General features: G+C 44.4%; 1 protein-coding gene across 7 annotated transcripts in view; it reads right to left on the bottom strand.

Moving 5' to 3' along the window:
• zdhhc3a (zinc finger DHHC-type palmitoyltransferase 3a) overlaps nt 1–19,784 on the bottom strand; it is a 24,217-nt gene extending 4,433 nt beyond the window's left edge. The window contains exons 1-9 of one of the 7 annotated variants that reach the window (XM_046337573.1): nt 18,673–18,913; nt 14,837–14,979; nt 14,729–14,773; nt 14,381–14,476; nt 13,369–13,555; nt 11,670–11,794; nt 9,413–9,509; nt 6,653–6,734; nt 4,353–4,483 (exon numbers count right to left, since the gene is read on the bottom strand). In XM_046337573.1, coding sequence (XP_046193529.1) covers nt 4,353–4,483; nt 6,653–6,734; nt 9,413–9,509; nt 11,670–11,794; nt 13,369–13,555; nt 14,381–14,476; nt 14,729–14,748 — 738 coding nt within the window. In that variant the 5' untranslated portion in view covers nt 14,749–14,773; nt 14,837–14,979; nt 18,673–18,913. Of the gene's footprint in view, nt 1–218; nt 730–4,352; nt 4,484–6,652; nt 6,735–9,412; nt 9,510–11,669; nt 11,795–13,368; nt 13,556–14,380; nt 14,477–14,728; nt 14,980–18,672; nt 18,914–19,574 lie in introns of those variants that run through there. The other 6 variants (XM_046337572.1, XM_046337576.1, XM_046337575.1 and 3 more) reach the window with 6 other exon arrangements.
• Nucleotides 19,785–21,485: the final 1,701 nt, after the last annotated feature.

Raw genomic sequence — 21,485 nt, 5'->3', positions numbered from 1 at the left:
GAGGGAGACACAGAAAACAGAGAGGGGGGACACAGAGGGAGACACAGAGAGGAGACACAGAGGGGAGGAGACACAGAGGGGGGAGACACAGAGGGGATTTTGACACAGAGGGAGGGAGACACAGAGGGGGAGACACAGAGGGGAGGGTGGAGGAGACACAGAGGGGGGGGTGGTTGGACACACACAGGGGGGGAGACACAGAGGGGGGAGACACAGAGGGGGGGGGACAGAGGGGGGGAGACAGAGGGGGACAGAGGGAAAAGTGATTCAGAAAACCAGAACAAATCAACAGCATACAGAAGAGTGAAAAACAGGCACGTTTGAAACGTTTAATAATAGATATATTTTTCTCTGCAACTCCACTTGATTTTGTTTCCAAGCAACATAAAAAAAACTGTGGCAATATAGAAGTGATGAAGTTGTTCAGAGTTATGAGGGATTACAATCACGTTCAGCATTGTTAAGGAGTGTTGTGGAGGAGAGTCAGGGTGAGGTGGAGGGATGGGGTGGTTGGTGTTCACACACCTCTGTCTCAGAGTCTGTTTTCCCCCCGGGTGGCTAAGCTCAGACCACATACTGGTAGGATTCAGCCTTCCCATGGGCCTTGCCAGGTTGGGTCAACGGGACAAACCAGAATATGGAGAAGGGGTGTCCAAATACCGCCTTCGTGTTCATCCACTTAGTTTTTTTACCCCATCTTCTCTCCTCTTTTTTCAACTGTTCTATGCCCTGGAAAAACGAGACACAACCAAACTAAATGACCAGTGGACTACTAATGACCACAGGCTAATTTTTTCCTTTTGATTTAAAACCACTCTTGACCACAGGCTGATTGACTAAATGACCACAGGCTAATGTACAGACTAAATGACCACAGGCTAATGTACAGACTAAATGACCACAGGCTAATGTACAGACTAAATGACCACAGGCTAATGTACAGACTAAATGACAGGCTAATGTACAGACTAAATGACCACAGGCTAATGTACAGACTAAATGACCACAGGCTAATGTACAGACTAAATGACCACAGGCTAATATACAGACTAAATGACCACAGGCTAATGTACAGACTAAATGACCACAGGCTAATGTACAGACTAAATGACCACAGGCTAATATACAGACTAAATGACCACAGGCTACAGACTAAATGACCACAGGCTAATATACAGACTAAATGACCACAGGCTAATATACAGACTAAATGACCACAGGCTAATGTACAGACTAAATGACCACAGGCTAATATACAGACTAAATGACCACAGGCTAATATACAGACTAAATGACCACAGGCTAATGTACAGACTAAATGACCACAGGCTAATGTACAGACTAAATGACCACAGGCTAATGTACAGACTAAATGACCACAGGCTAATGTACAGACTAAATGACCACAGGCTAATGTACAGAGCATTCTGAAAGTATTCAGACCCCTTGACTTTTTCCACATTTTGTTACTTTACAGCCTCATTCTTAAAATTAATAAAATACAAATCCTCAATCTACACACACAATACCCCATAATGACATCACAATACACCATAATGACGTCACAATACCCCATAATGACCACAGGCTCACAATGACCACAGGCTAATAATGACGTCACAATGACCCAGGCTATAATGACGTCACAATACCACAGGCCCATAATGACGACTAAATGACCACAATACAGCCCATAATGACGTCACAATACCCCATAATGACAAAGCAAAAACAGGTTTAGAAGTTTTATGCAAACGTATAAAAAAACAAAAAAACTAAAATATCACCTTTATACGTAAGTATTCTGACCCTTTACTCAGTACTTTGTTGAAGCACCTTTGGCAGCGATTACAGACTCAAGTCTTCTTGGGTATGACGCTACAAGCTTGGTACACCTGTATTTAGGGAGTTTCTCCCATTCTTCTCTGCAGATCCTCTCAAGCTCTGTCAGGTTGGATGGGGAGAGTCTATTTTCAGGTCTCTCCAGAGATGTAAGATCGGGTTCAAGTCCGGGCTCTGGCTGGGCCACTCAAGAACATTCAGAGACTTGTCCCGAAACCACTCCTGCGTTGTCTTGTCTGTGTGCTTAGGGTCGTTGTCCTGTTGGAAGGTGAACCTACGCGCCAGTCTGAGGTCCTGAGTGCTCTGGAGCAGGTTTTCATCAAGGATCTCTCTGTACTTTGCTCAGTTCATCTTTCCCTCGATCCTGACTAGTCTCCCACTCCGTGCTGCTGAAAAACATCCCCACAGCATGATGCTGCCACCACCATGCTTCACCACTTGGCATTCAGGTCAAAATAGTTCAATCTTGGTTTCATCAGACCAGAAAATCTTGTTTCTCATGATCAGAGTCCTTTAGGGTCCTTTTGGCAAACTCCAAGTGGGCTGTCTTGTGCCTTTTACTGAGGAGTGGCTTCCGTCTGGCCTCTTTGCCAAACAGGCCTGATTGGTGGAGTGCTGCAGAGATGGTTGTCCTTCTGGAAGGTTCTCCCATCTCCACAGAGGAAACCTTGAGCTCTTGTCAGAGTGACCATCGGGTTCTTGGTCACCTCCCTGACCAAGGCCCTTCTCCCCCGGTTGCTCAGTTTGGCCAGGCTGTCAGCTCTAGGAAGAGTCTTGGTGGTTCCAAACTTCTTCCATTTAAGAATAATGGAGGCCACTGTGTTCTTAGGGACCTTCAATGCTGCAGAAATGTTTTGCTACCCTTCCCCAGATCTGTGCCTCAAAACAATTCTGTCTCGGAGCTCTCTGGACAATTCCTTTGACCTCATGGCTTGGTTTATGCTCTGACATGCACTGTCAACTGTGGGACCTTATATAGACAGGTCTGTGCCTTTCCAAATCATGTCCAATCAATTGAATTTACCACAGGTGGACTCCAATCATGTTGTAGAAACATCTCAAGGATGATCAATGGAAACAGGATGCACCTGAGCTCCATTTTGTGTCTCATAGCAAAAGGTCTGAATACTTATGTAAATAAGATATTTCTGTTTATTTTTAATTTTTAAATCAATTTTAGAATACGGCTGTAACGTAACAACATGTGGAAAAAGGCCAAGGGTCTGAATACTTCCTGAATGGACTGTATTGACTAAATGTCAACACACTGAGGTCTAATGAACATCCTTCCCCACTTGAGGCTCCATGAGAGAGAATACAGCCTTAGAAAATATATACACCCGGGCCCCCCGACTACGCCCACCCGGGGCCCCCCGACTACGCCCACCCGGGGCCCCCCCGACTACGCCCACCCGGGGGGGCCCCGACTACGCCCACCCGGGGGGGCCCCGACCACGCAATCAGGCATGAAGTTGCAGACAAAAAATACGTTAGAGCAAGAAAGCAGAGTTAGTTTAGTTAGAGTTTTAAAGCACTAAACGTTGTACAGACATGCACACAGAGAGGTCTACAGTCTACTATAGAACAGAGAGGTCTACAGTCTACCATAGAACACACAGAGAGGTCTACAGTCTACCATAGAACACACAGAGAGGTCTACAGTCTACCATAGAACACACAGAGAGGTCTACAGTGTACCATAGAACACACAGAGAGATCTACAGTCTACTATAGAACACACAGAGAGGTCTACAGTGTACCATAGAACACACAGAGAGGTCTACAGTGTACCATAGAACACACAGAGAGGTCTACAGTCTACTATAGAACAGAGAGGTCTACAGTCTACTATAGAACACACAGAGAGGTCTACAGTCTACTAACTACATGGTTTATGACGGTTCAAGAGAGGAAACTGATCCTCTCACACAGATACACGTTTCTTCCTATCAGCAAGCCTTGAGCTGTTTCAAGTTGAATACTTCCTTTATATTAGAAAATGTCTGTTACTGTAGAAACAAGACTGGACTCATAGATCCCACTCAGAGATGATCCGACTACGAAGCAGAGCCTTCTCTATACACTCTTAGACACTAACTTCCACCTACGTCCAACTTTCAGGACACTAAGTGAAAATTTCCACTCAAAGTGGAAGTTAGGATTCACCTCTGTACGGGTAAGCTGCTGTAGAGAGGTTAAGGTTCATAGGTCATACATACAGTAGATAAGCACCAAAGCAACAGCAGTTGGGGAGCAGACTTGGCTTAAATACATTAGGTCAAATACTTGGCAGGAGCACTTGATGAAGTTTACCCGTACAAATGGAATAGGCCTAGCTGAAACGCCAAATGGAATAGTCCCAAAAGTGCAAAACGCCACCCTGCACATCAGTCAAGCTATATAAAAGCACACCTAAAGCATTTTGACATAACATGATGCATTTAATCCAGGTCTGATGAAGAGGAGGAGGTGAAGGGGAGGAAGAGAGGAACCCGTTTGGTCTTACGTACCGTCTCGTCTGTACAGATGGAATGGACCTGAGTCCCGAACATCACAGAGGTGAAGATGAGGAAGAGGAGGGCCTCAAAGCACAGGAGGATGAGGAGGATGACGGTCGCAGGAGGTGAGAAGGAACTGCACTCTGGGAGTTGGAGTTCAGGAAGGGGGGGGGGGGGTAGACACGTTTACACTCACAGCACAGTGGAAGCAACATTTCTAGACGGGATGATGCGCTCTAAGCAGCTGGATGCTAAGCATATTGTACATCACAGTCTTATCAGATAGATGACTGGGACGATGGCAAAGGTGAATAAAGACGTCGGGATTCAGTTATGGCGTCATTGTTTTAGCACCATCTACAGAGTTATTAAAAACTACGGCACGCGACATGGGTCAATGTGCCAATAAACTTTTCAAAAATGGAACAATATGCAGAGTTTATGTCACACACAGACAGTCGTACACTAACTGAGCAACATACTGTAGCACTGTCTGGAAACAAGGAGACTCCATATTCTCTGAGCTTCTGGGAATAAATTACCTTCACAGAGCGGCCGCGAGATGGGTGGGTATTGATCAGTTTCCCCATGAGATGGGTGGGTATTGATCAGTTTCCCCATGAGATGGGTGGGTATGGAACAGTTTCCCCATGAGATGGGTGGGTATGGAACAGTTTCCCCATGAGATGGGTGGGTATGGAACAGTTTCCCCATGAGATGGGTGGGTATGGAACAGTTTCCCCATGAGATGGGTGGGTATGGATCAGTTTCCCATGAGATGGGTGGGTATGGATCAGTTTCCCATGAGATGGGTGGGTATGGAACAGTTTCCCCATGAGATGGGTGGATATGGAACAGTTTCCCCAATGAGATGGGTGGATATGGAACAGTTTCCCCAATGAGATGGGTGGATATGGAACAGTTTCCCAATGAGATGGGTGGATATGGAACAGTTTCCCAATGAGATGGGTGGATATGGAACAGTTTCCCAATGAGATGGGTGGATATTGATCAGTTTCCCAATGAGATGGGTGGATATGGAACAGTTTCCCAATGAGATGGGTGGATATGGAACAGTTTCCCAATGAGATGGGTGGGTATTGATCAGTTTCCTATGAGATGGATGGGTATGGCCTCATCTGAAATACTTAAAACTTCTTAGGGATAGGGGGCACTATTTTCATGTCCGGATGAAAAGCGTACCCAAAGTAAACTGCCTGCTACTCAGGCCCAGAAGCTAGGATATGCATATAATTGGTAGATGTGGATAGAAAACACTCTAGTTTCTAAAACTGTTAAAATAATGTCTGCGAGTATAACAGAACTGATTTGGCAGGCGAAATCCCTAGGACAATCCATCCAGGAAGATTTTTCTTTTTAGCTCAATGTGTATTCAATTGGTTTTCTATGGGAAGCTCGATTTAATAGGAACCTGTTTGCAGTTCCCATGGCTTCCACTAGATGTCAACAGTCTTTAGAAATTGGTTGATGTTTTTCTTTTGAGAAATGAGGAAGTAGGGCTGTTCTTTGTGAGTGTCAATCCAAGTGGACTCTTCTCTTTGGTGCGCGTGAACTGGAACGGGCTCCATGTTGTATTTATCCGGTATTGAACACGGTATATTCCGTCTTAAATTTGATCGATTATTTACGTTTTAGGATACCTAAGGTTGGATTAGGAACGTTGTTTGAAATGTTTGGACCAAGTTTACAGGTAACTTAGATACTTTGTAGTCATGTTGGGACCGGTGTATTCTGAATCAAACGCGACAAATAAATTCAAATTTTTGGGACATAAAGAAGGACATTATTGAACAAAAATACCATTTGTGATGTTTCTGGGACATTTTGGAGTGCCAACAGAAGAAGATCTTCAAAAGGTAAGGCATCAATTATATCGCTATTTCTGACTTTTGTCGCACACCTGCCTGGTTAAAATCAGATTTTCATGTGATTGCAATGCGGAGCGCTGTCCTCAGATGGTCTGCTTTCGCCGTAAAGCCTTTTTGAAATCTGATACAGGGGCTGGATTAACAAGAAGTTAAGCTTTATTTTGATGGATAACACTTGTATGTTTTATGAATTCTTATTATGAGTATTTCTGTTTTTGAATTTGGCGTCCTGCAATTTCACTAGATGTTGTCAAATCAATCCCGATAACGAGTGGGAAGGGATCACTGAGAACACAACCAGACACCATTGTTATGGTTGACAGGAGCTGATTGAAAGATCATTGTGTTGTCATGAGATCTACATCAAACCAATGAGAAGCCAGGTAAAAAAAAATAAAAAAAAGAAGGGTCAAAAGCACTTACTTGTCCAATCATCTTCGAAGCAGTACAGGAAGTGGAAGACCACCATCACCAGAGAGTGGAGGGAGATGAGTGCGATGTACATCTGGAACACACAGACTCATGGTAAGACCGGGTACTACGGAACAGTTTCCCATGAGATGGGTGGGTACGGAACACACAGACTCATGGTAAGACCGGGTACTACGGAACAGTTTCCCATGAGATGGGTGGGTACGGAACACACAGACTCATGGTAAGACCGGGTACTACGGAACAGTTTCCCATGAGATGGGTACTACGGAACAGTTTCCCATGAGATGGGTACTACGGAACAGTTTCCCATGAGATGGGTGGCTACGGAACAGTTTCCCATGAGATGGGTGGCTACGGAACAGTTTCCCATGAGATGGGTGGCTACGGAACAGTTTCCCATGAGATGGGTGGCTACGGAACAGTTTCCCATGAGATGGGTGGCTACGGAACAGTTTCCCATGAGATGGGTGGCTACGGAACAGTTTCCCATGAGATGGGTGGCTATGGAACAGTTTCCCATGAGATGGGTGGGTATGGAACAGTTTCCCATGAGATGGGTGGCTATGGAACAGTTTCCCATGAGATGGGTGGGTATGGAACAGTTTCCCATGAGATGGGTGGGTATGGAACAGTTTCCCATGAGATGGGCGCTATGGAACAGTTTCCCATGAGATGGGTGGGTATGGAACAGTTTCCCATGAGATGGGTGGGTATGGAACAGTTTCCCATGAGATGGGTGGGTATGGAACAGTTTCCCATGAGATGGGTGGGTATGGAACAGTTTCCCATGAGATGGGTGGGTATGGAACAGTTTCCCATGAGATGGGTGGGTATGGAACAGTTTCCCATGAGATGGGTGGGTATGGAACAGTTTCCCATGAGATGGGTGGGTATGGAACAGTTTCCCATGAGATGGGTGGGTATGGAACAGTTTCCCATGAGATGGGTGGGTATGGAACAGTTTCCCATGAGATGGGTGGGTATGGAACAGTTTCCCATGAGATGGGCGCTATGGAACAGTTTCCCATGAGATGGGCGCTATGGAACAGTTTCCCATGAGATGGGCGCTATGGAACAGTTTCCCATGAGATGGGCGCTATGGAACAGTTTCCCATGAGATGGGCGCTATGGAACAGTTTCCCATGAGATGGGCGCTATGGAACAGTTTCCCATGAGATGGGCGCTATGGAACAGTTTCCCATGAGATGGGCGCTATGGAACAGTTTCCCATGAGATGGGCGCTATGGAACAGTTTCCCATGAGATGGGTGGGTATGGAACAGTTTCCCATGAGATGGGTGGGTATGGAACAGTTTCCCATGAGATGGGTGGGTATGGAACAGTTTCCCATGAGATGGGTGGGTATGGAACAGTTTCCCATGAGATGGGTGGGTATGGAACAGTTTCCCATGAGATGGGTGGGTATGGAACAGTTTCCCATGAGATGGGTGGGTATGGAACAGTTTCCCATGAGATGGGTGGGTATGGAACAGTTCCCATGAGATGGGTGGGTATGGAACAGTTTCCCATGAGATGGGTGGGTATGGAACAGTTTCCCATGAGATGGGTGGGTATGGAACAGTTTCCCATGAGATGGGTGGCTATGGAACAGTTCCCATGAGATGGGTGGCTATGGAACAGTTTCCCATGAGATGGGTGAGATGGGTATGGAACAGTTTCCCATGAGATGGGTGGGTATGGAACAGTTTCCCATGAGATGGGTGGGTATGGAACAGTTTCCCATGAGCGCTATGGAACAGTTTCCCATGAGATGGGCGCTATGGAACAGTTTCCCATGAGATGGGCGCTATAGAACAGTTCCCCATGAGATGGGCGCTATGGAACAGTTCCCATGAGATGGGTGGGTATGGAACAGTTTCCCATGAGATGGGCGCTATGGAACAGTTTCCCATGAGATGGGTGGGTATGGAACAGTTCCCATGAGATGGGTGGGTATGGAACAGTTCCCATGAGATGGGTGGGTATGGAACAGTTCCCATGAGATGGGTGGGTATGGAACAGTTCCCATGAGATGGGTGGGTATGGAACAGTTCCCATGAGATGGGTGGGTATGGAACAGTTCCCATGAGATGGGCGGGTATGGAACAGTTTCCCATGAGATGGGCGGGTATGGAACAGTTTCCCATGAGATGGGCGGGTATGGAACAGTTTCCCATGAGATGGGGAGTATGGAACAGTTTCCCATGAGATGGGTGGGAAACAGTTTCCCATGAGATGGGGGTATGGAACAGTTCCCATGAGGGGTATGGAACAGTTTCCCATGAGATGGGTGGGAATTGAACAGTTTCCCATGAGATGGGTGGGTATGGAACAGTTCCCATGAGATGGGTGGGTATGGAACAGTTTCCCATGAGATGGGTGGATATGGAACAGTTCCCATGAGATGGGTGGGTATGGAACAGTTCCCATGAGATGGGCGGGTATGGAACAGTTTCCCATGAGATGGGTGGGTATGGAACAGTTTCCCATGAGATGGGTGGATATGGAACAGTTCCCATGAGATGGGTGGGTATGGAACAGTTCCCATGAGATGGGTGGATATGGAACTTAGTCACACAAACTCTAAGTCATTTTCAGTGCATTTGACAACTTAAAAACATCTTAATTCCTAACTTTCCTATAGGTACGGTGTGTTGGCTACTTGTCTGTGTTATTGCAGCAGGCTGAAGGTGTAATGGTGTCTACAGTATGGAACGTTCCACTATGTAAAGTATAGACTGGTACGTACTGTGAAGAGCACAAAGAACTTCTGGTTGTTCTCTCCCACACAGTTGTTAACCCAGGGACAGTGGTGGTCCATCTTCCTTATGCAGCGCTTACACACACTAGTATGGAGAGAGAGAACTAATTACACACACTAGTATGGAGAGAGAGAACTAATTACACACACTAGTATGGAGAGAAAGAGAGAGAAAGAGAGAGGAGAGAGGGAGAGAAGAGAGGAGAGAGAAAGAGAGAGACAGAAAGAGAGAGAGAAAACTAATTACACACACTAGTATGGAAGGAGAGAACTAATTACACACACTAGTAGGGAGAGAGAGAGAACTAATTACACACACTAGTATGGAGAGAGAACTGATTACACACACTAGTATGGAGGGAACATCCATGGAGAGAGAGAGAGAGAAACTATGGGAGAGAGACATCATGGAACTAATTACAGTGTCACACAGTAGGGTTACTCTACCTGGTGTTCTCTGGGAGTGTCAGTCAACATCATGGGGACAGTGTCAGAGACTCTACCTGCAGTGTTCTCTGGGACAGAACTCTAATTTCTCTGGGACAGTGTCAGTCAGGGTTACACCTGCAGTGTTCTCTGGGAGGCCAGAGAGAGACAGTCATGGAGAGACAGAGAACTAATGTCCTCTGTTCTCTGGGACAGTCAGCGTTACTCTACCTGCAGTGTCCTCTGTTCTCTGGGACAGTGTCAGTCAGGGTTACTCTACCTGCAGTGTTCTCTGGGACAGTGTCAGTCAGGGTTACTCTACCTGCAGTGTTCTCTGGGACAGTGCAGTCAGGGTTACTCTACCTGCAGTGTTCTCTGGGACAGTGTCAGTCAGGGTTACTCTACCTGCAGTGTTCTCTGGGACAGTGTCAGTCAGGGTTACTCTACCTGCAGTGTCCTCTGTTCTCTGGGACAGTGTCAGTCAGGGTTACTCTACCTGCAGTGTTCTCTGGGACAGTGTCAGTCAGGGTTACTCTACCTGGGTTACTCAGTCAGGGTTACTGCAGTGTTCTCTGGGACAGTGCCAGTCAGGGTTACAGGTGTTCTCTGGGACTCTACCTGCAGTGTTCTCTGTTCTCTGGGACAGTGTCAGTCAGGGTTACTCTACCTGCAGTGTTCTCTGTTCTCTGGGACAGTGCCAGTCAGGGTTACTCTACCTGCAGTGTTCTCTGTTCTCTGGGACAGTGTCAGTCAGGGTTACTCTACCTGCAGTGTTCTCTGTTCTCTGGGACAGTGCCAGTCAGGGTTACAGTCTACCTGCAGTGTTCTTCTCTGGGACAGTGTCAGTCAGGGTTACTCTACCTGCAGTGTTCTCTGGGACAGTGTCAGTCAGGGTTACTCTACCTGCAGTGTCCTCTGTTCTCTGGGACAGTGTCAGTCAGGGTTACTCTACCTGCAGTGTCCTCTGTTCTCTGGGACAGTGTCAGTCAGGGTTACTCTACCTGCAGTGTTCTCTGGGACAGTGCCAGTCAGGGTTACTCTACCTGCAGTGTCCTCTGTTCTCTGGGACAGTGTCAGTCAGGGTTACTCTGCACCTCTGTTCTCTGGGAGTGTCAGGGTTACTCCTGTTCTCTGGGACAGTCAGTCAGTCAGGGTTCTCTGGGACAGTGTCAGTCAGGGTTACTCTACGTGCAGTGTCCTCTGTTCTCTGGGACAGTCATCCTACCTACAGTGATGTGCCGAGTCAGCCTACCCACGGTGATGTGCCGAGTCACCCTACCCACGGTGATGTGCCGAGTCACCCTACCCACGGTGATGTGCCGAGTCACCCTACCCACGGTGATGTGCCGAGTCACCCTACCCACGGTGATGTGCCGAGTCACCCTACCCACGGTGATGTGCCGAGTCACCCTACCCACGGTGATGTGCCGAGTCACCCTACCCACGGTGATGTGCCGAGTCACCCTACCCACGGTGATGTGCCGAGTCACCCTACCCACGGTGATGTGCCGAGTCACCCTACCCACGGTGATGTGCCGAGTCACCCTACCCACAGTGATGTGCCGAGTCATCCTACCCACAGTGATGTGCCGAGTCATCCTACCCACAGTGATGTGCCGAGTCATCCTACCCACAGTGATGTGCCGAGTCATCCTACCCACAGTGATGTGCCGAGTCATCCTACCCACAGTGATGTGCCGAGTCATCCTACCCACAGTGATGTGCCGAGTCATCCTACCCACAGTGATGTGCCGAGTCATCCTACCCACAGTGATGTGCCGAGTCATCCTACCCACAGTGATGTGCCGAGTCATCCTACCTACAGTGATGTGCCCGGTCAGGCTTGATGCTGCAGCACTTGGGACACTTGTACACCACCTGTCCCGGCTTCAGCTGAAGACTCTCGATGTACTCTTTAGTGGCGTTTCCTGTTGGCACAGCTCCCTATAGGACAGACAGAGCAATGAGTTGACTTGATGACTTATCATGACTCACCTGTTGGTGAAATGGGGTCTACTGTTGCAGTGGTCAGGCAGAGTTATAGAATGTTGATGTGCTTTAAGTTGGTGCATTACTGTATTGGCTGCAGTCTTGCGAGCTCTGACCCAACTTTGCTATTTTTTTAAACTTATGATCGACAAGAACTTTTGAACATCAGGTCGGCAGTTAATGACCTCAATTCCAGCTTCAACATCGACAGGCAAAAAAAAAAAAAAAAAAAAGGGGCAGGAGAAGGGAGCACTCGCGATATTAAAGCGAATAGAAAACTGGCAACCTCTGACCTCTTAATTGTGGATTTTCTATCAACAGGACTCTCGTAACTGCAATTTTCTGGTCTTTTCTGAAACTTCAGGAGCACAAGCTTTAGTGAATTATTTGTCCCAAATACAATGTTTCAAGTGTTTTTTTTTATATTAGGACTAACTTATTCCTTGCCACCCATTCTGAAACTGCAGCTCTTTAAGTGTTGCAGTCATTTCAGCTTCTGTAGTAGCTGATGTGTATAGTCATCCGCATACATTGACACACTGACTCAAAGCATGTCGTTAGTAAAGATTGAAAAAAGTAAGGGGCCTAGACAGCTGCCCTGGGGAATTCCTGCCTTCTCTCTGGATTATGTTGGCGAGGCTTCCATTAAAGAACACCCTCTGTTTTCTGTTAGACAGGTAACTCTTTATCCACATTATAGCAGAGGGTGTAAAGCCATAACACCCTCTGTGTTCTGTTAGACAGGTAACTCTTTATCCACATTATAGCAGAGGGTGTAAAGCCATAACACATACGTTTTTCCAGCAGCAGGCCCTGGAACGGACCCTGTATACAGCAAACTTACTTTCTCATGTTCTTGTCATTTTTATTTCTCGTGATTTTGTTTTTGTTTTCTCGTACTACTACTGCATTGTTGGGAAAGAGCCAGCAAGAAAAGGCATTTAACAGTACTAGTACAACTGACAATAACAACGAGATAAAGGTAACGAGTTCAAACAGGTGCAGTTAATACAGGTAATGAGTGGAGAACAGGAGGGATTCTTAAAGAAAAACTAACAGGTCTGTGAGAGCCGGAATTCTTACTGGTTGGTAGGTGATCAAATACTTGTCATGCAATAAAATGCTAATGAATTACTTAAAAATCATACAATGTGATTCAGTTTTTCTGTTTTACATTCCATCTCGCACAGTTGAAGTGTACCTATGATAAAAAATTACAGACCTCTACATGCTTTGTAAGTAGGAAAACCTGCAACGTTGGCAGTGTATCAAATACTTGTTCACCCCACTGTATATGTGAGTACGGTCGTGTTCAGTTAGGCACAAAACAGGAGGAAAACATTTTGAAACTAATAAAGAGGCCGCTGAACTTATCACAACAACAACAAAACTCCTCTTTTCCTTTAAACTGTTTCAAAATGTTTTTTCTACGTACGGTGTTGTGCCCGAATGAACACAACCCAGACAACACCAGCATGTCAAGTGTACAGTCAGCGCAGTGTGGCGTGTGTTCAGTTTGAACAACTCACAGGGTCGGTGCACATGGCCCTGAAGTGAGAGGCGAGAGCCAGGAAGGCCAGAGTGTTGAACACAGTCCCGTTGACTAAGCTATAGGTCAGGTTTTTAGAAGGCAACAGCATGACGAAGAGCACAACAAACTCAGCATAGAACACCAACATCCAGGTGATAACCCCGCACACGATGCCACACGCGTCCCTGAATGAACAGATTCAATCATTTTATTACACACTTTTTTTTTTAATACATAAAGTTGCCTCAGTTATTTGAGTAAAAAAAACACAAAAAAAAAAAAAACTAAATTCAAATATATAATTAATTATTTTTTATGAAGTCAGCTGACTCGTTTCCATTCTGGTGCTCGTTATCACCAGGTGGGCAGCTAGAATGGACAGCCTGGGTAAGACGTGCTGTGCACTGAGCACATCAAAAAATGTACTTCACATTCAATACAATTGGAAAATACAGACAATATAGGCGTAAACACAAATACATAATCACTTAGACAAGATCCAGGACAGTGATCTATCATGATCTCTCATTACAAAGACTTAGGCTTAGGGTTTTCTGGAAGATTCCAGGAATTAAGTTGAAATAAGCAGGAAATCCAGGATTCCTCCAACCCGGGAATTCTGGGAAAGTTACCCTTTCAACGCGCGCTAACGCCACGGTCTAGCAACCCAAAGGTCGCATTATGGACAACTATGTTTACCGTGTGGCTCAGTTGGTAGAGCACGCTAACGCCACGGTCTAGCAACCCAAAGGTCGCATTATGGACAACTATGTTTACCGTGTGGCTCAGTTGGTAGAGCACGCTAACGCCACGGTTTAGCAACCCAAACGTTGCATTATGGACAACTATGTTTACAGTGTGGCTCAGCTGGTAGAGCACACCGCTTGCAAAACCAGGGTTGTGGGTTCGAGTCCCACGTGGGACCGGTACGAAAAACGTAAGTCACTCTGGATAAGAGAATCTGCTATAAAAATAAAATAAAAAGGACCAAAATATGTAAATCTAACTACCTGATAAACCACATGCCACTGGGGATGTGCTGGGAGACAGGGACACACGGCTGCTCAGTCTGCAGGCAGGCAGCCTGCCTCTCCACGTCCCTGCACCTGAACAACAACAACAACAACCTTATTCATTCATACCTGCTGTACCCAATACATCTTGCTTTACACACATGGGTCTTGCCTTAGACCGCTACGCCACTCAGGAGTCCCATCATCGTAATGACATGAAAACTATTGGCAGATTATTATCAATGACTTGATCAACGGCTGTAACAAGTTGTCCAGTGTAGGAAATCCTCACTGCTTCTAGAAAAGACCCACATTCACCGAGGCCCCGTAGTCACACAAACAGACCTGTGTACCGGGCTCTTCATCGTACAGACTCAGGATGGGGCCCGCCTCACAGTCACCGCATGCTGTGGGCAGAAAGGGTAGAAGAAGAAGACTCAGGATGGGGCCCGCCTCACAGTCACCGCATGCTGTGGGCAGAAAGGGTAGAAGAAGAAGACTCAGGATGGGGCCCGCCTCACAGTCACCGCATGCTGTGGGCAGAAAGGGTAGAAGAAGAAGACTCAGGATGGGGCCCGCCTCACAGTCACCGCATGCTGTGGGCAGAAAGGGTAGAAGAAGAAGTGGTACGACAGTGAGCAAATACTGGCACATTCAGTGTACACTTCAGTAGAGATAGAATACTGTAACACTGTATATTTACCCCATAATGACAAAAGTGAAAACACGTTCTTACAATTTTTTGCACATTTAATTGATAATTTGCATAATAATTTACATATTTACAACCAAGTCAATACATGTTTGAATCACCTTTGGCAGCGATTACAGCTGTGAGTCTTTCTGGGTCTAAGAGGTTTGCACACCTGGATTGTACAATATTTGCACATTTTTTCTTTTTAAAATTCTTCAAGTTCTGTCAAGTTGGTTGTTGAACATTGCTAGACAGCCATTTTAGTCTTGAGATATATATATATATATATTTTCAATCCGATTAAGTCAAAACTGTAATAAGGCCACTCAGGAACATTCAATGTCGTTGTGGTAACCTACTCCAGGGTAGATTTGGACTTGTTTTTAAGTTATTGTACTGCTGAAAAAGGTGAATTTGTCTCTGTCTTGGAAAGCAGACTGAACCAGGTTTTCCTCAAGGATTTTGCCTGTGCTTAGCTCTATTCTGTTATTTTTTTATCCTAAAAAACCTCCCTAGTCCTTGCCGATGACAAGCACACCCATAACATGATGCACCCACCACCATGCTTGAAAATATGAAGAAGTGGTACTCAGCAACACGTCATATTTATTTATTTTATTTAACTTGACAAGTCAGTTAAGAACAAATTCTTATTTATAATGACGGCCTACCAAGAGGCGAAAGGCCTCCTGTGGGGACGGGGGCTTGGGATTAAAAATATAAATAAATAAATACATGCAAATTAATTACTTAAAAATCATACAATGTGATTTCCTGGATTTTTGTTTTAGATTCCGTCTCTCACAGTTGAAGTGTACCTTTGATTAAAAAAACAACAGACCTCTACATGCTTTGTAAGTAGGAAAACCTGCAAAATCAGCAGTGTATCAAATACTTGTTCTCCCCACTGTAAATATAGGACAAACCACACATTACGACGAGAGACAACACAACATGGAGACCTAAGACAATATAGCAAGGCAGCAACACAACATAGCAAGGCAGCAACACAACAAGCAAGGCAGCAACACAACAAGCAAGGCAGCAACACAACATAGCAAGGCAGCAACACAACACGGAGACCTAAGAGAACATAGCAAGGCAGCAACCAACATAGCAAAGGCAGCAACACAACACGGAGACCTAAGACAACATAGCAAGGCAGCAACACAACATAGCAAGGCAGCAACACAACACGGAGACCTAAGACAACATAGCAAGGCAGCAACACAACACGGAGACCTAAGACAACATAGCAAGGCAGCAACACAACATAGCAAGGCAGCAACACAACACGGAGACCTAAGACAACATAGCAAGGCAGCAACACAACATGGTAAAAGCATTATTGGGCACAGACAACAGCAAAGGGCAAGAAGGTAGAGACAACAATACATCACACAAAGTAGCCACAACCGTCATTAAGAGTGTCCATGATAAAACTGTCCAGTTTGAGTGTTTGTTGCAGCTCGTTCCAGTCACTAGCTGCAGCGAACTGAAAAGACGAGCGACCCAGGGATGTGTGTGCTTTGGGGACCTTAAACAGAATGTGGCAGAATGGGTGTTGTATGTGAAGGATGAGGGCTACAGTAGATATCTCAGATAGGGGGAAGTGAACAGGTGTTGTATGTGAAGGATGAACAGGTGTTGTATGTGAAGGATGAGGGCTGCAGTAGATATCTCAGATAGGGGGAAGTGAACAGGTGTTGTATGTGAAGGATGAGGGCTGCAGTAGATATCTCAGATAGGGGGTGGGAGTGAGGCCTAATAGGGTTTTATAAATAAGCATCAACCAGTGGGTCTTGCAACAAGTATACAGAGATGACCAGTTTACAGAGGAGTACAGAGTGCAGTGATGTGTCCTATAAAGAGCATTGGTGGCAAATCTGATATTGGATTTGCCCACAACATTACTTTTTGTGCTGAATACAAAGGGTTAACTGGTTTGCCACCATTTTTGCAGTATTACCTTAGCGCCTTGTTGCAAACAGGATGCATGTTTTGAAAGATTCTTATTCCGTACAGGTTTCCTGTCTTTTCACTCTTTCAATTAGATTAGTATTAAGGAGTAACTAATGTACAATGTTGTAAAATTCAAACTGTAACAAAAAAATGTGAAAAAATTCAAGGGGTGTGAATACTTCATGAAGGTCCTGTAGATGCACTTTATCTACAGTACCTAATGTCAAGCCAACTACTAGCCTAATTTGCTGTTAGTGTAAACATTGGAAACATTAGTCAACATGGAAAATGTACCAGAAAACAAAAACCAAGTGATCCATGAGAACATAGAATGATTGTTCTGTGTGTCAGATAACCACTCAAGCGTGTCCAGCGCTCACAATCACCTCGTGGCAAAAATACTGTATGCAGCAGAGCAGTGTTTGTTTGCCTCCCAAATGGTACCTCATTTCCAATATAGTACACTACTTTTGGCCAGAGCTCTATAAGGCTGTGGTACATTAAAAAAAAATTAAAAAAAATAGTGCACTAAATAGGGAATAGTTTGCCATTTGGGACACAAATCCTGACTCAGTAGTATCACGGCTCTATGTAAACGGAAATACTGCTGAGCTGGCTGAGCATTTACCCCTCACTGTTGATGGCAATGACAAATTCACCCTGAGGAGAACAGACACCAGGACATCGGACTTCTGTGTCATTTTCTGACGAAAGATTGTGCCTCCCAAGTTATCTAATAAGACAAACTTATGGATACAAACATACCCGTATTAGCTGCCACACACACACACACACACACACACACACACACACACACACACACACACACACACACACACACACACACACACACACACACACACACACACACACACACACACACACACCTGTGATTAGATCACTGGAGGTGATGGGGACCATGGGAGTGATGGTGAAAACCAAAGTAAAGGGCATCACTGTCGCAATATTGTAGCTGGCTTGGCCTGTGCAGAATGTCCCACGACCCTCCCACCCATCATCATCATCACCATCATCACCATCATCATCACCCACACCACCATCATCATCATCACCACCACCATCATCACCACCACCACCACCATCATCATCACCATCATCACCCACACCACCATCATCATCATCACCACCACCATCACCCACACCACCATCATCATCACCCACACCACCATCATCATCACCCACACCACCATCATCATCATCATCACCCACACCACCATCATCATCACCACCATCATCATCACCCACACCACCACCTTCATCATCATCATCATGCTAAAAGATACGACAGTTTGGTTGGAAAAGACGAACTAGCCACTATCTAAACGTTTACAAGCCAGCTGTTATGCAAGCAACGTTAATGTTTGTTGTTTTAACTAACTGGCTAGTTTATGTGGGTTTAGTTTTCAGTTTTTCCTTTGAGTTAAACGTAAGCTAAACGCGTTAGAGATAGCTAACGATATGTACAAAAAAAAACCAGAACAGCTCGTCATATACATCATTGTTATTTAAACTACATAATCAAACAAAAATCATATTAATTTAACAGCTAACGGCGTAAACAAGTACTACTGTCTGTAGTTAGCTAATGATTAGCTAGCCAACGTTAGCTTACCTAGATAGCCAACGGTAACTAGTAGCTCATTTACCCGGTCTTCAACATAGACTTGTCCTGTTCAGCTCATAGTGTCTCCTTTCTTAAAAATACATCTGAAAATCAAACTATGGGAAATGAGCTAAAATATCTCGTACAAAAAAATTGGCATGAAATGACTCCTGGTGAATCCACAGCAGGAGGAACTGTCAACACCGTCGTCTCTCTCTTCCATCGAGGCGGAGAGTCACTTGGTGACTCGACATTGATTCACTAGGGACTCGACATTGATTCACTAGGGACTCGACATTGATTCACTAGGGACTCGACATTGATTCACTAGGGACTCGACATTGATTCACTAGGGACTCGACATTGATTCACTAGGGACTCGACATTGATTCACTAGGGACTCGACATTGATTCACTAGGGACTCGACATTGATTCACTAGGGACTCATTTACATTTAAGTCATTGATTCACTAGGGACTCAACATTGATTCACTAGGGACTCGATATTGATTCACTAGGGAGTCGATATTGATTCACTAGGGAGTCGATATTGATTCACTAGTGACTCGACATTGATTCACTAGGGACTCGACATTGATTCACTAGGGACTCATTTACATTTAAGTCATTGATTCACTAGGGACTCGACATTGATTCACTAGTGACTCAACATTGATTCACTAGTGACTCAACATTGATTCACTAGTGACTCAACATTGATTCACTAGTGACTCAACATTGATTCACTAGTGACTCAACATTGATTCACTAGTGACTCAACATTGATTCACTAGTGACTCAACATTGAGTCACCATCAATCGATTCTTTGTATATATATATATATATATATATATATATATATATATATATATTTTTTTTTTTTTAAAGTCAATTTTGAAAGGGCTTTACCTGTACCTTTCTTCCTGTACAACTGTGGTGCTGAAGTGTATAATTAAAATAAAATAAACTTGATCGCATACAACCACCGAATTTTTCCTAATATGTGTTGCGCATTCTACATAAACATGAACTTCACTTGGCACATTCACGCTGAGTTGAGCAACACAAAGGTTGTATTAAAAAGAGGTGTTGGAAGAAGTCACGTCCTCCCAGTCCGGTGGCCAGGCGTAGGAGCGGTGAGGGGGTGTTTTGGTTTTATGGGTGCAGGGTTAGTGGGTTGTGCAAATACATATATATATATATATATTTTTTTTTTTTACCGTGCACATTTCCCTTTTTATTGAAATATATTTAATCAATAATGTGGAATTATTATTATTCTGAATTGAGAAAGGCAGCAATACACAAAAAAAGCCTCAAGTCGGCCGGAAATTCACACGAAGAAGAAGTGGCGCTGGCCAATGGCTGAAGAGAAGGTTCTGTTTCGCTGATCTGTAGGCGGTGGTCGTTTTTAACCGCTTCTCGTGGCTTGTTTGCTGTTTTATTGTTTAATTGAATGTAATTTCCTTTTGAAACCTTTGGAAGTTGAAGTTGTGGAATATTGTTTTGTGTGCAAACGGATCAACCGGAAGTTGCCTAGTCTACTGATAAACATAAACCTCCCCTGGAATCATCAATCCACCCGTTTATAAACTCACACTGGACTGGAAAGGACCCATGAGCACCAACGTGGTGTTCAGGAGCATGTCAAATTGTTGTCAAATGAAAGCGAAGAGTATATCGAAATTAAGTTATATCTACAGTTTTTAAAACTATTTTCCATCAACAAAATGTGGAATAAGCAAAGGCTTTGATTTCTGGTCAAACAGATGGAAAAAGGATCTTTGAAAAACATTTACCTGAAAGAGAAAGTCTTAATTTATTTGAAATATATCAAAACACAATTAAAACACTTAGATTTAGTTTTGGATAAATGATTTGCCTTCTGTAAACATTGCCTTATGCCTTGTAATTCCTTTACCAAAACCCCCACACATCTTTAAAGCTGCAATCAGCAGTAGAAACGATAACAAAGTGTCCTCCCCACCCCTGGTTTCAGTAAAATACTGGGGCTGGACAAATGGGATCGCTTTCAAATTCATAGACAGACCTAATTACGTCTTAACTATGTTTTGAGGCAATATAGTGTTTGTTTACATTGGAGTAAAAACGATCTTGTATTTTGGGTTCTGATGGGGTTTGACAGGTGAACTAAAGATCATGAGGTATTTAAAAGTTATTTTATTCAAGAATCAAAAAGGTAAAACATCATTCATTTATAAGTCCAACAAAATGGTTGTAGCAATGGCTGATTGACCATTTCAGATATTTTTACGTTTCTCTCCCTCGTGAGGAGGGACGGGATAATGAAAGTTCACGGAAGGTAGACCTACCAATTAGTTATAGTGTTTTTACTGAAATCAAGTGTGTTTGTGACTTATTAAAATGATTAAAACACGTAATTGAAATCGGTAACAGAGTTACCTCAAAATCAGTCATGTAATTATAGCAATTTGAATTATCTACAACGAGAAATCATAGAGGTCACAAACCACTGTCCTGCCTTCTACTGACTGTTATGTTCAGCTCATAGTGTCTCCTGTTATGTTCAGCTCATAGTGTCTCCTGTTATGTTCAGCTCATAGTGTCTCCTGTTATGTTCAGCTCATAGTGTCTCCTGTTATATTCAGCTCATAGTGTCTCCTGTTATGTTCAGCTCATAGTGTCTCCTGTTATATTCAGCTGTTCCTGTTATGTTCAGCTCATAGTGTCTCCTGTTATGTTCAGCTCATAGTGTCTCCTGTTATGTTCAGCTCAGTGTCTCCTGTTACTGTCCTCTCTTCTACTGTGTTATGTTCAGCTCTCCTGTTATGTTCAGCT

Source organism: Oncorhynchus gorbuscha, unplaced genomic scaffold, assembly GCF_021184085.1.
Source record: "Oncorhynchus gorbuscha isolate QuinsamMale2020 ecotype Even-year unplaced genomic scaffold, OgorEven_v1.0 Un_scaffold_1470, whole genome shotgun sequence".
Taxonomy (NCBI): Eukaryota; Metazoa; Chordata; class Actinopteri; order Salmoniformes; family Salmonidae; genus Oncorhynchus; species Oncorhynchus gorbuscha.
Note: the sequence above shows the minus strand (reverse complement) of the source record. Positions and strands in the feature narration are given on the sequence as shown.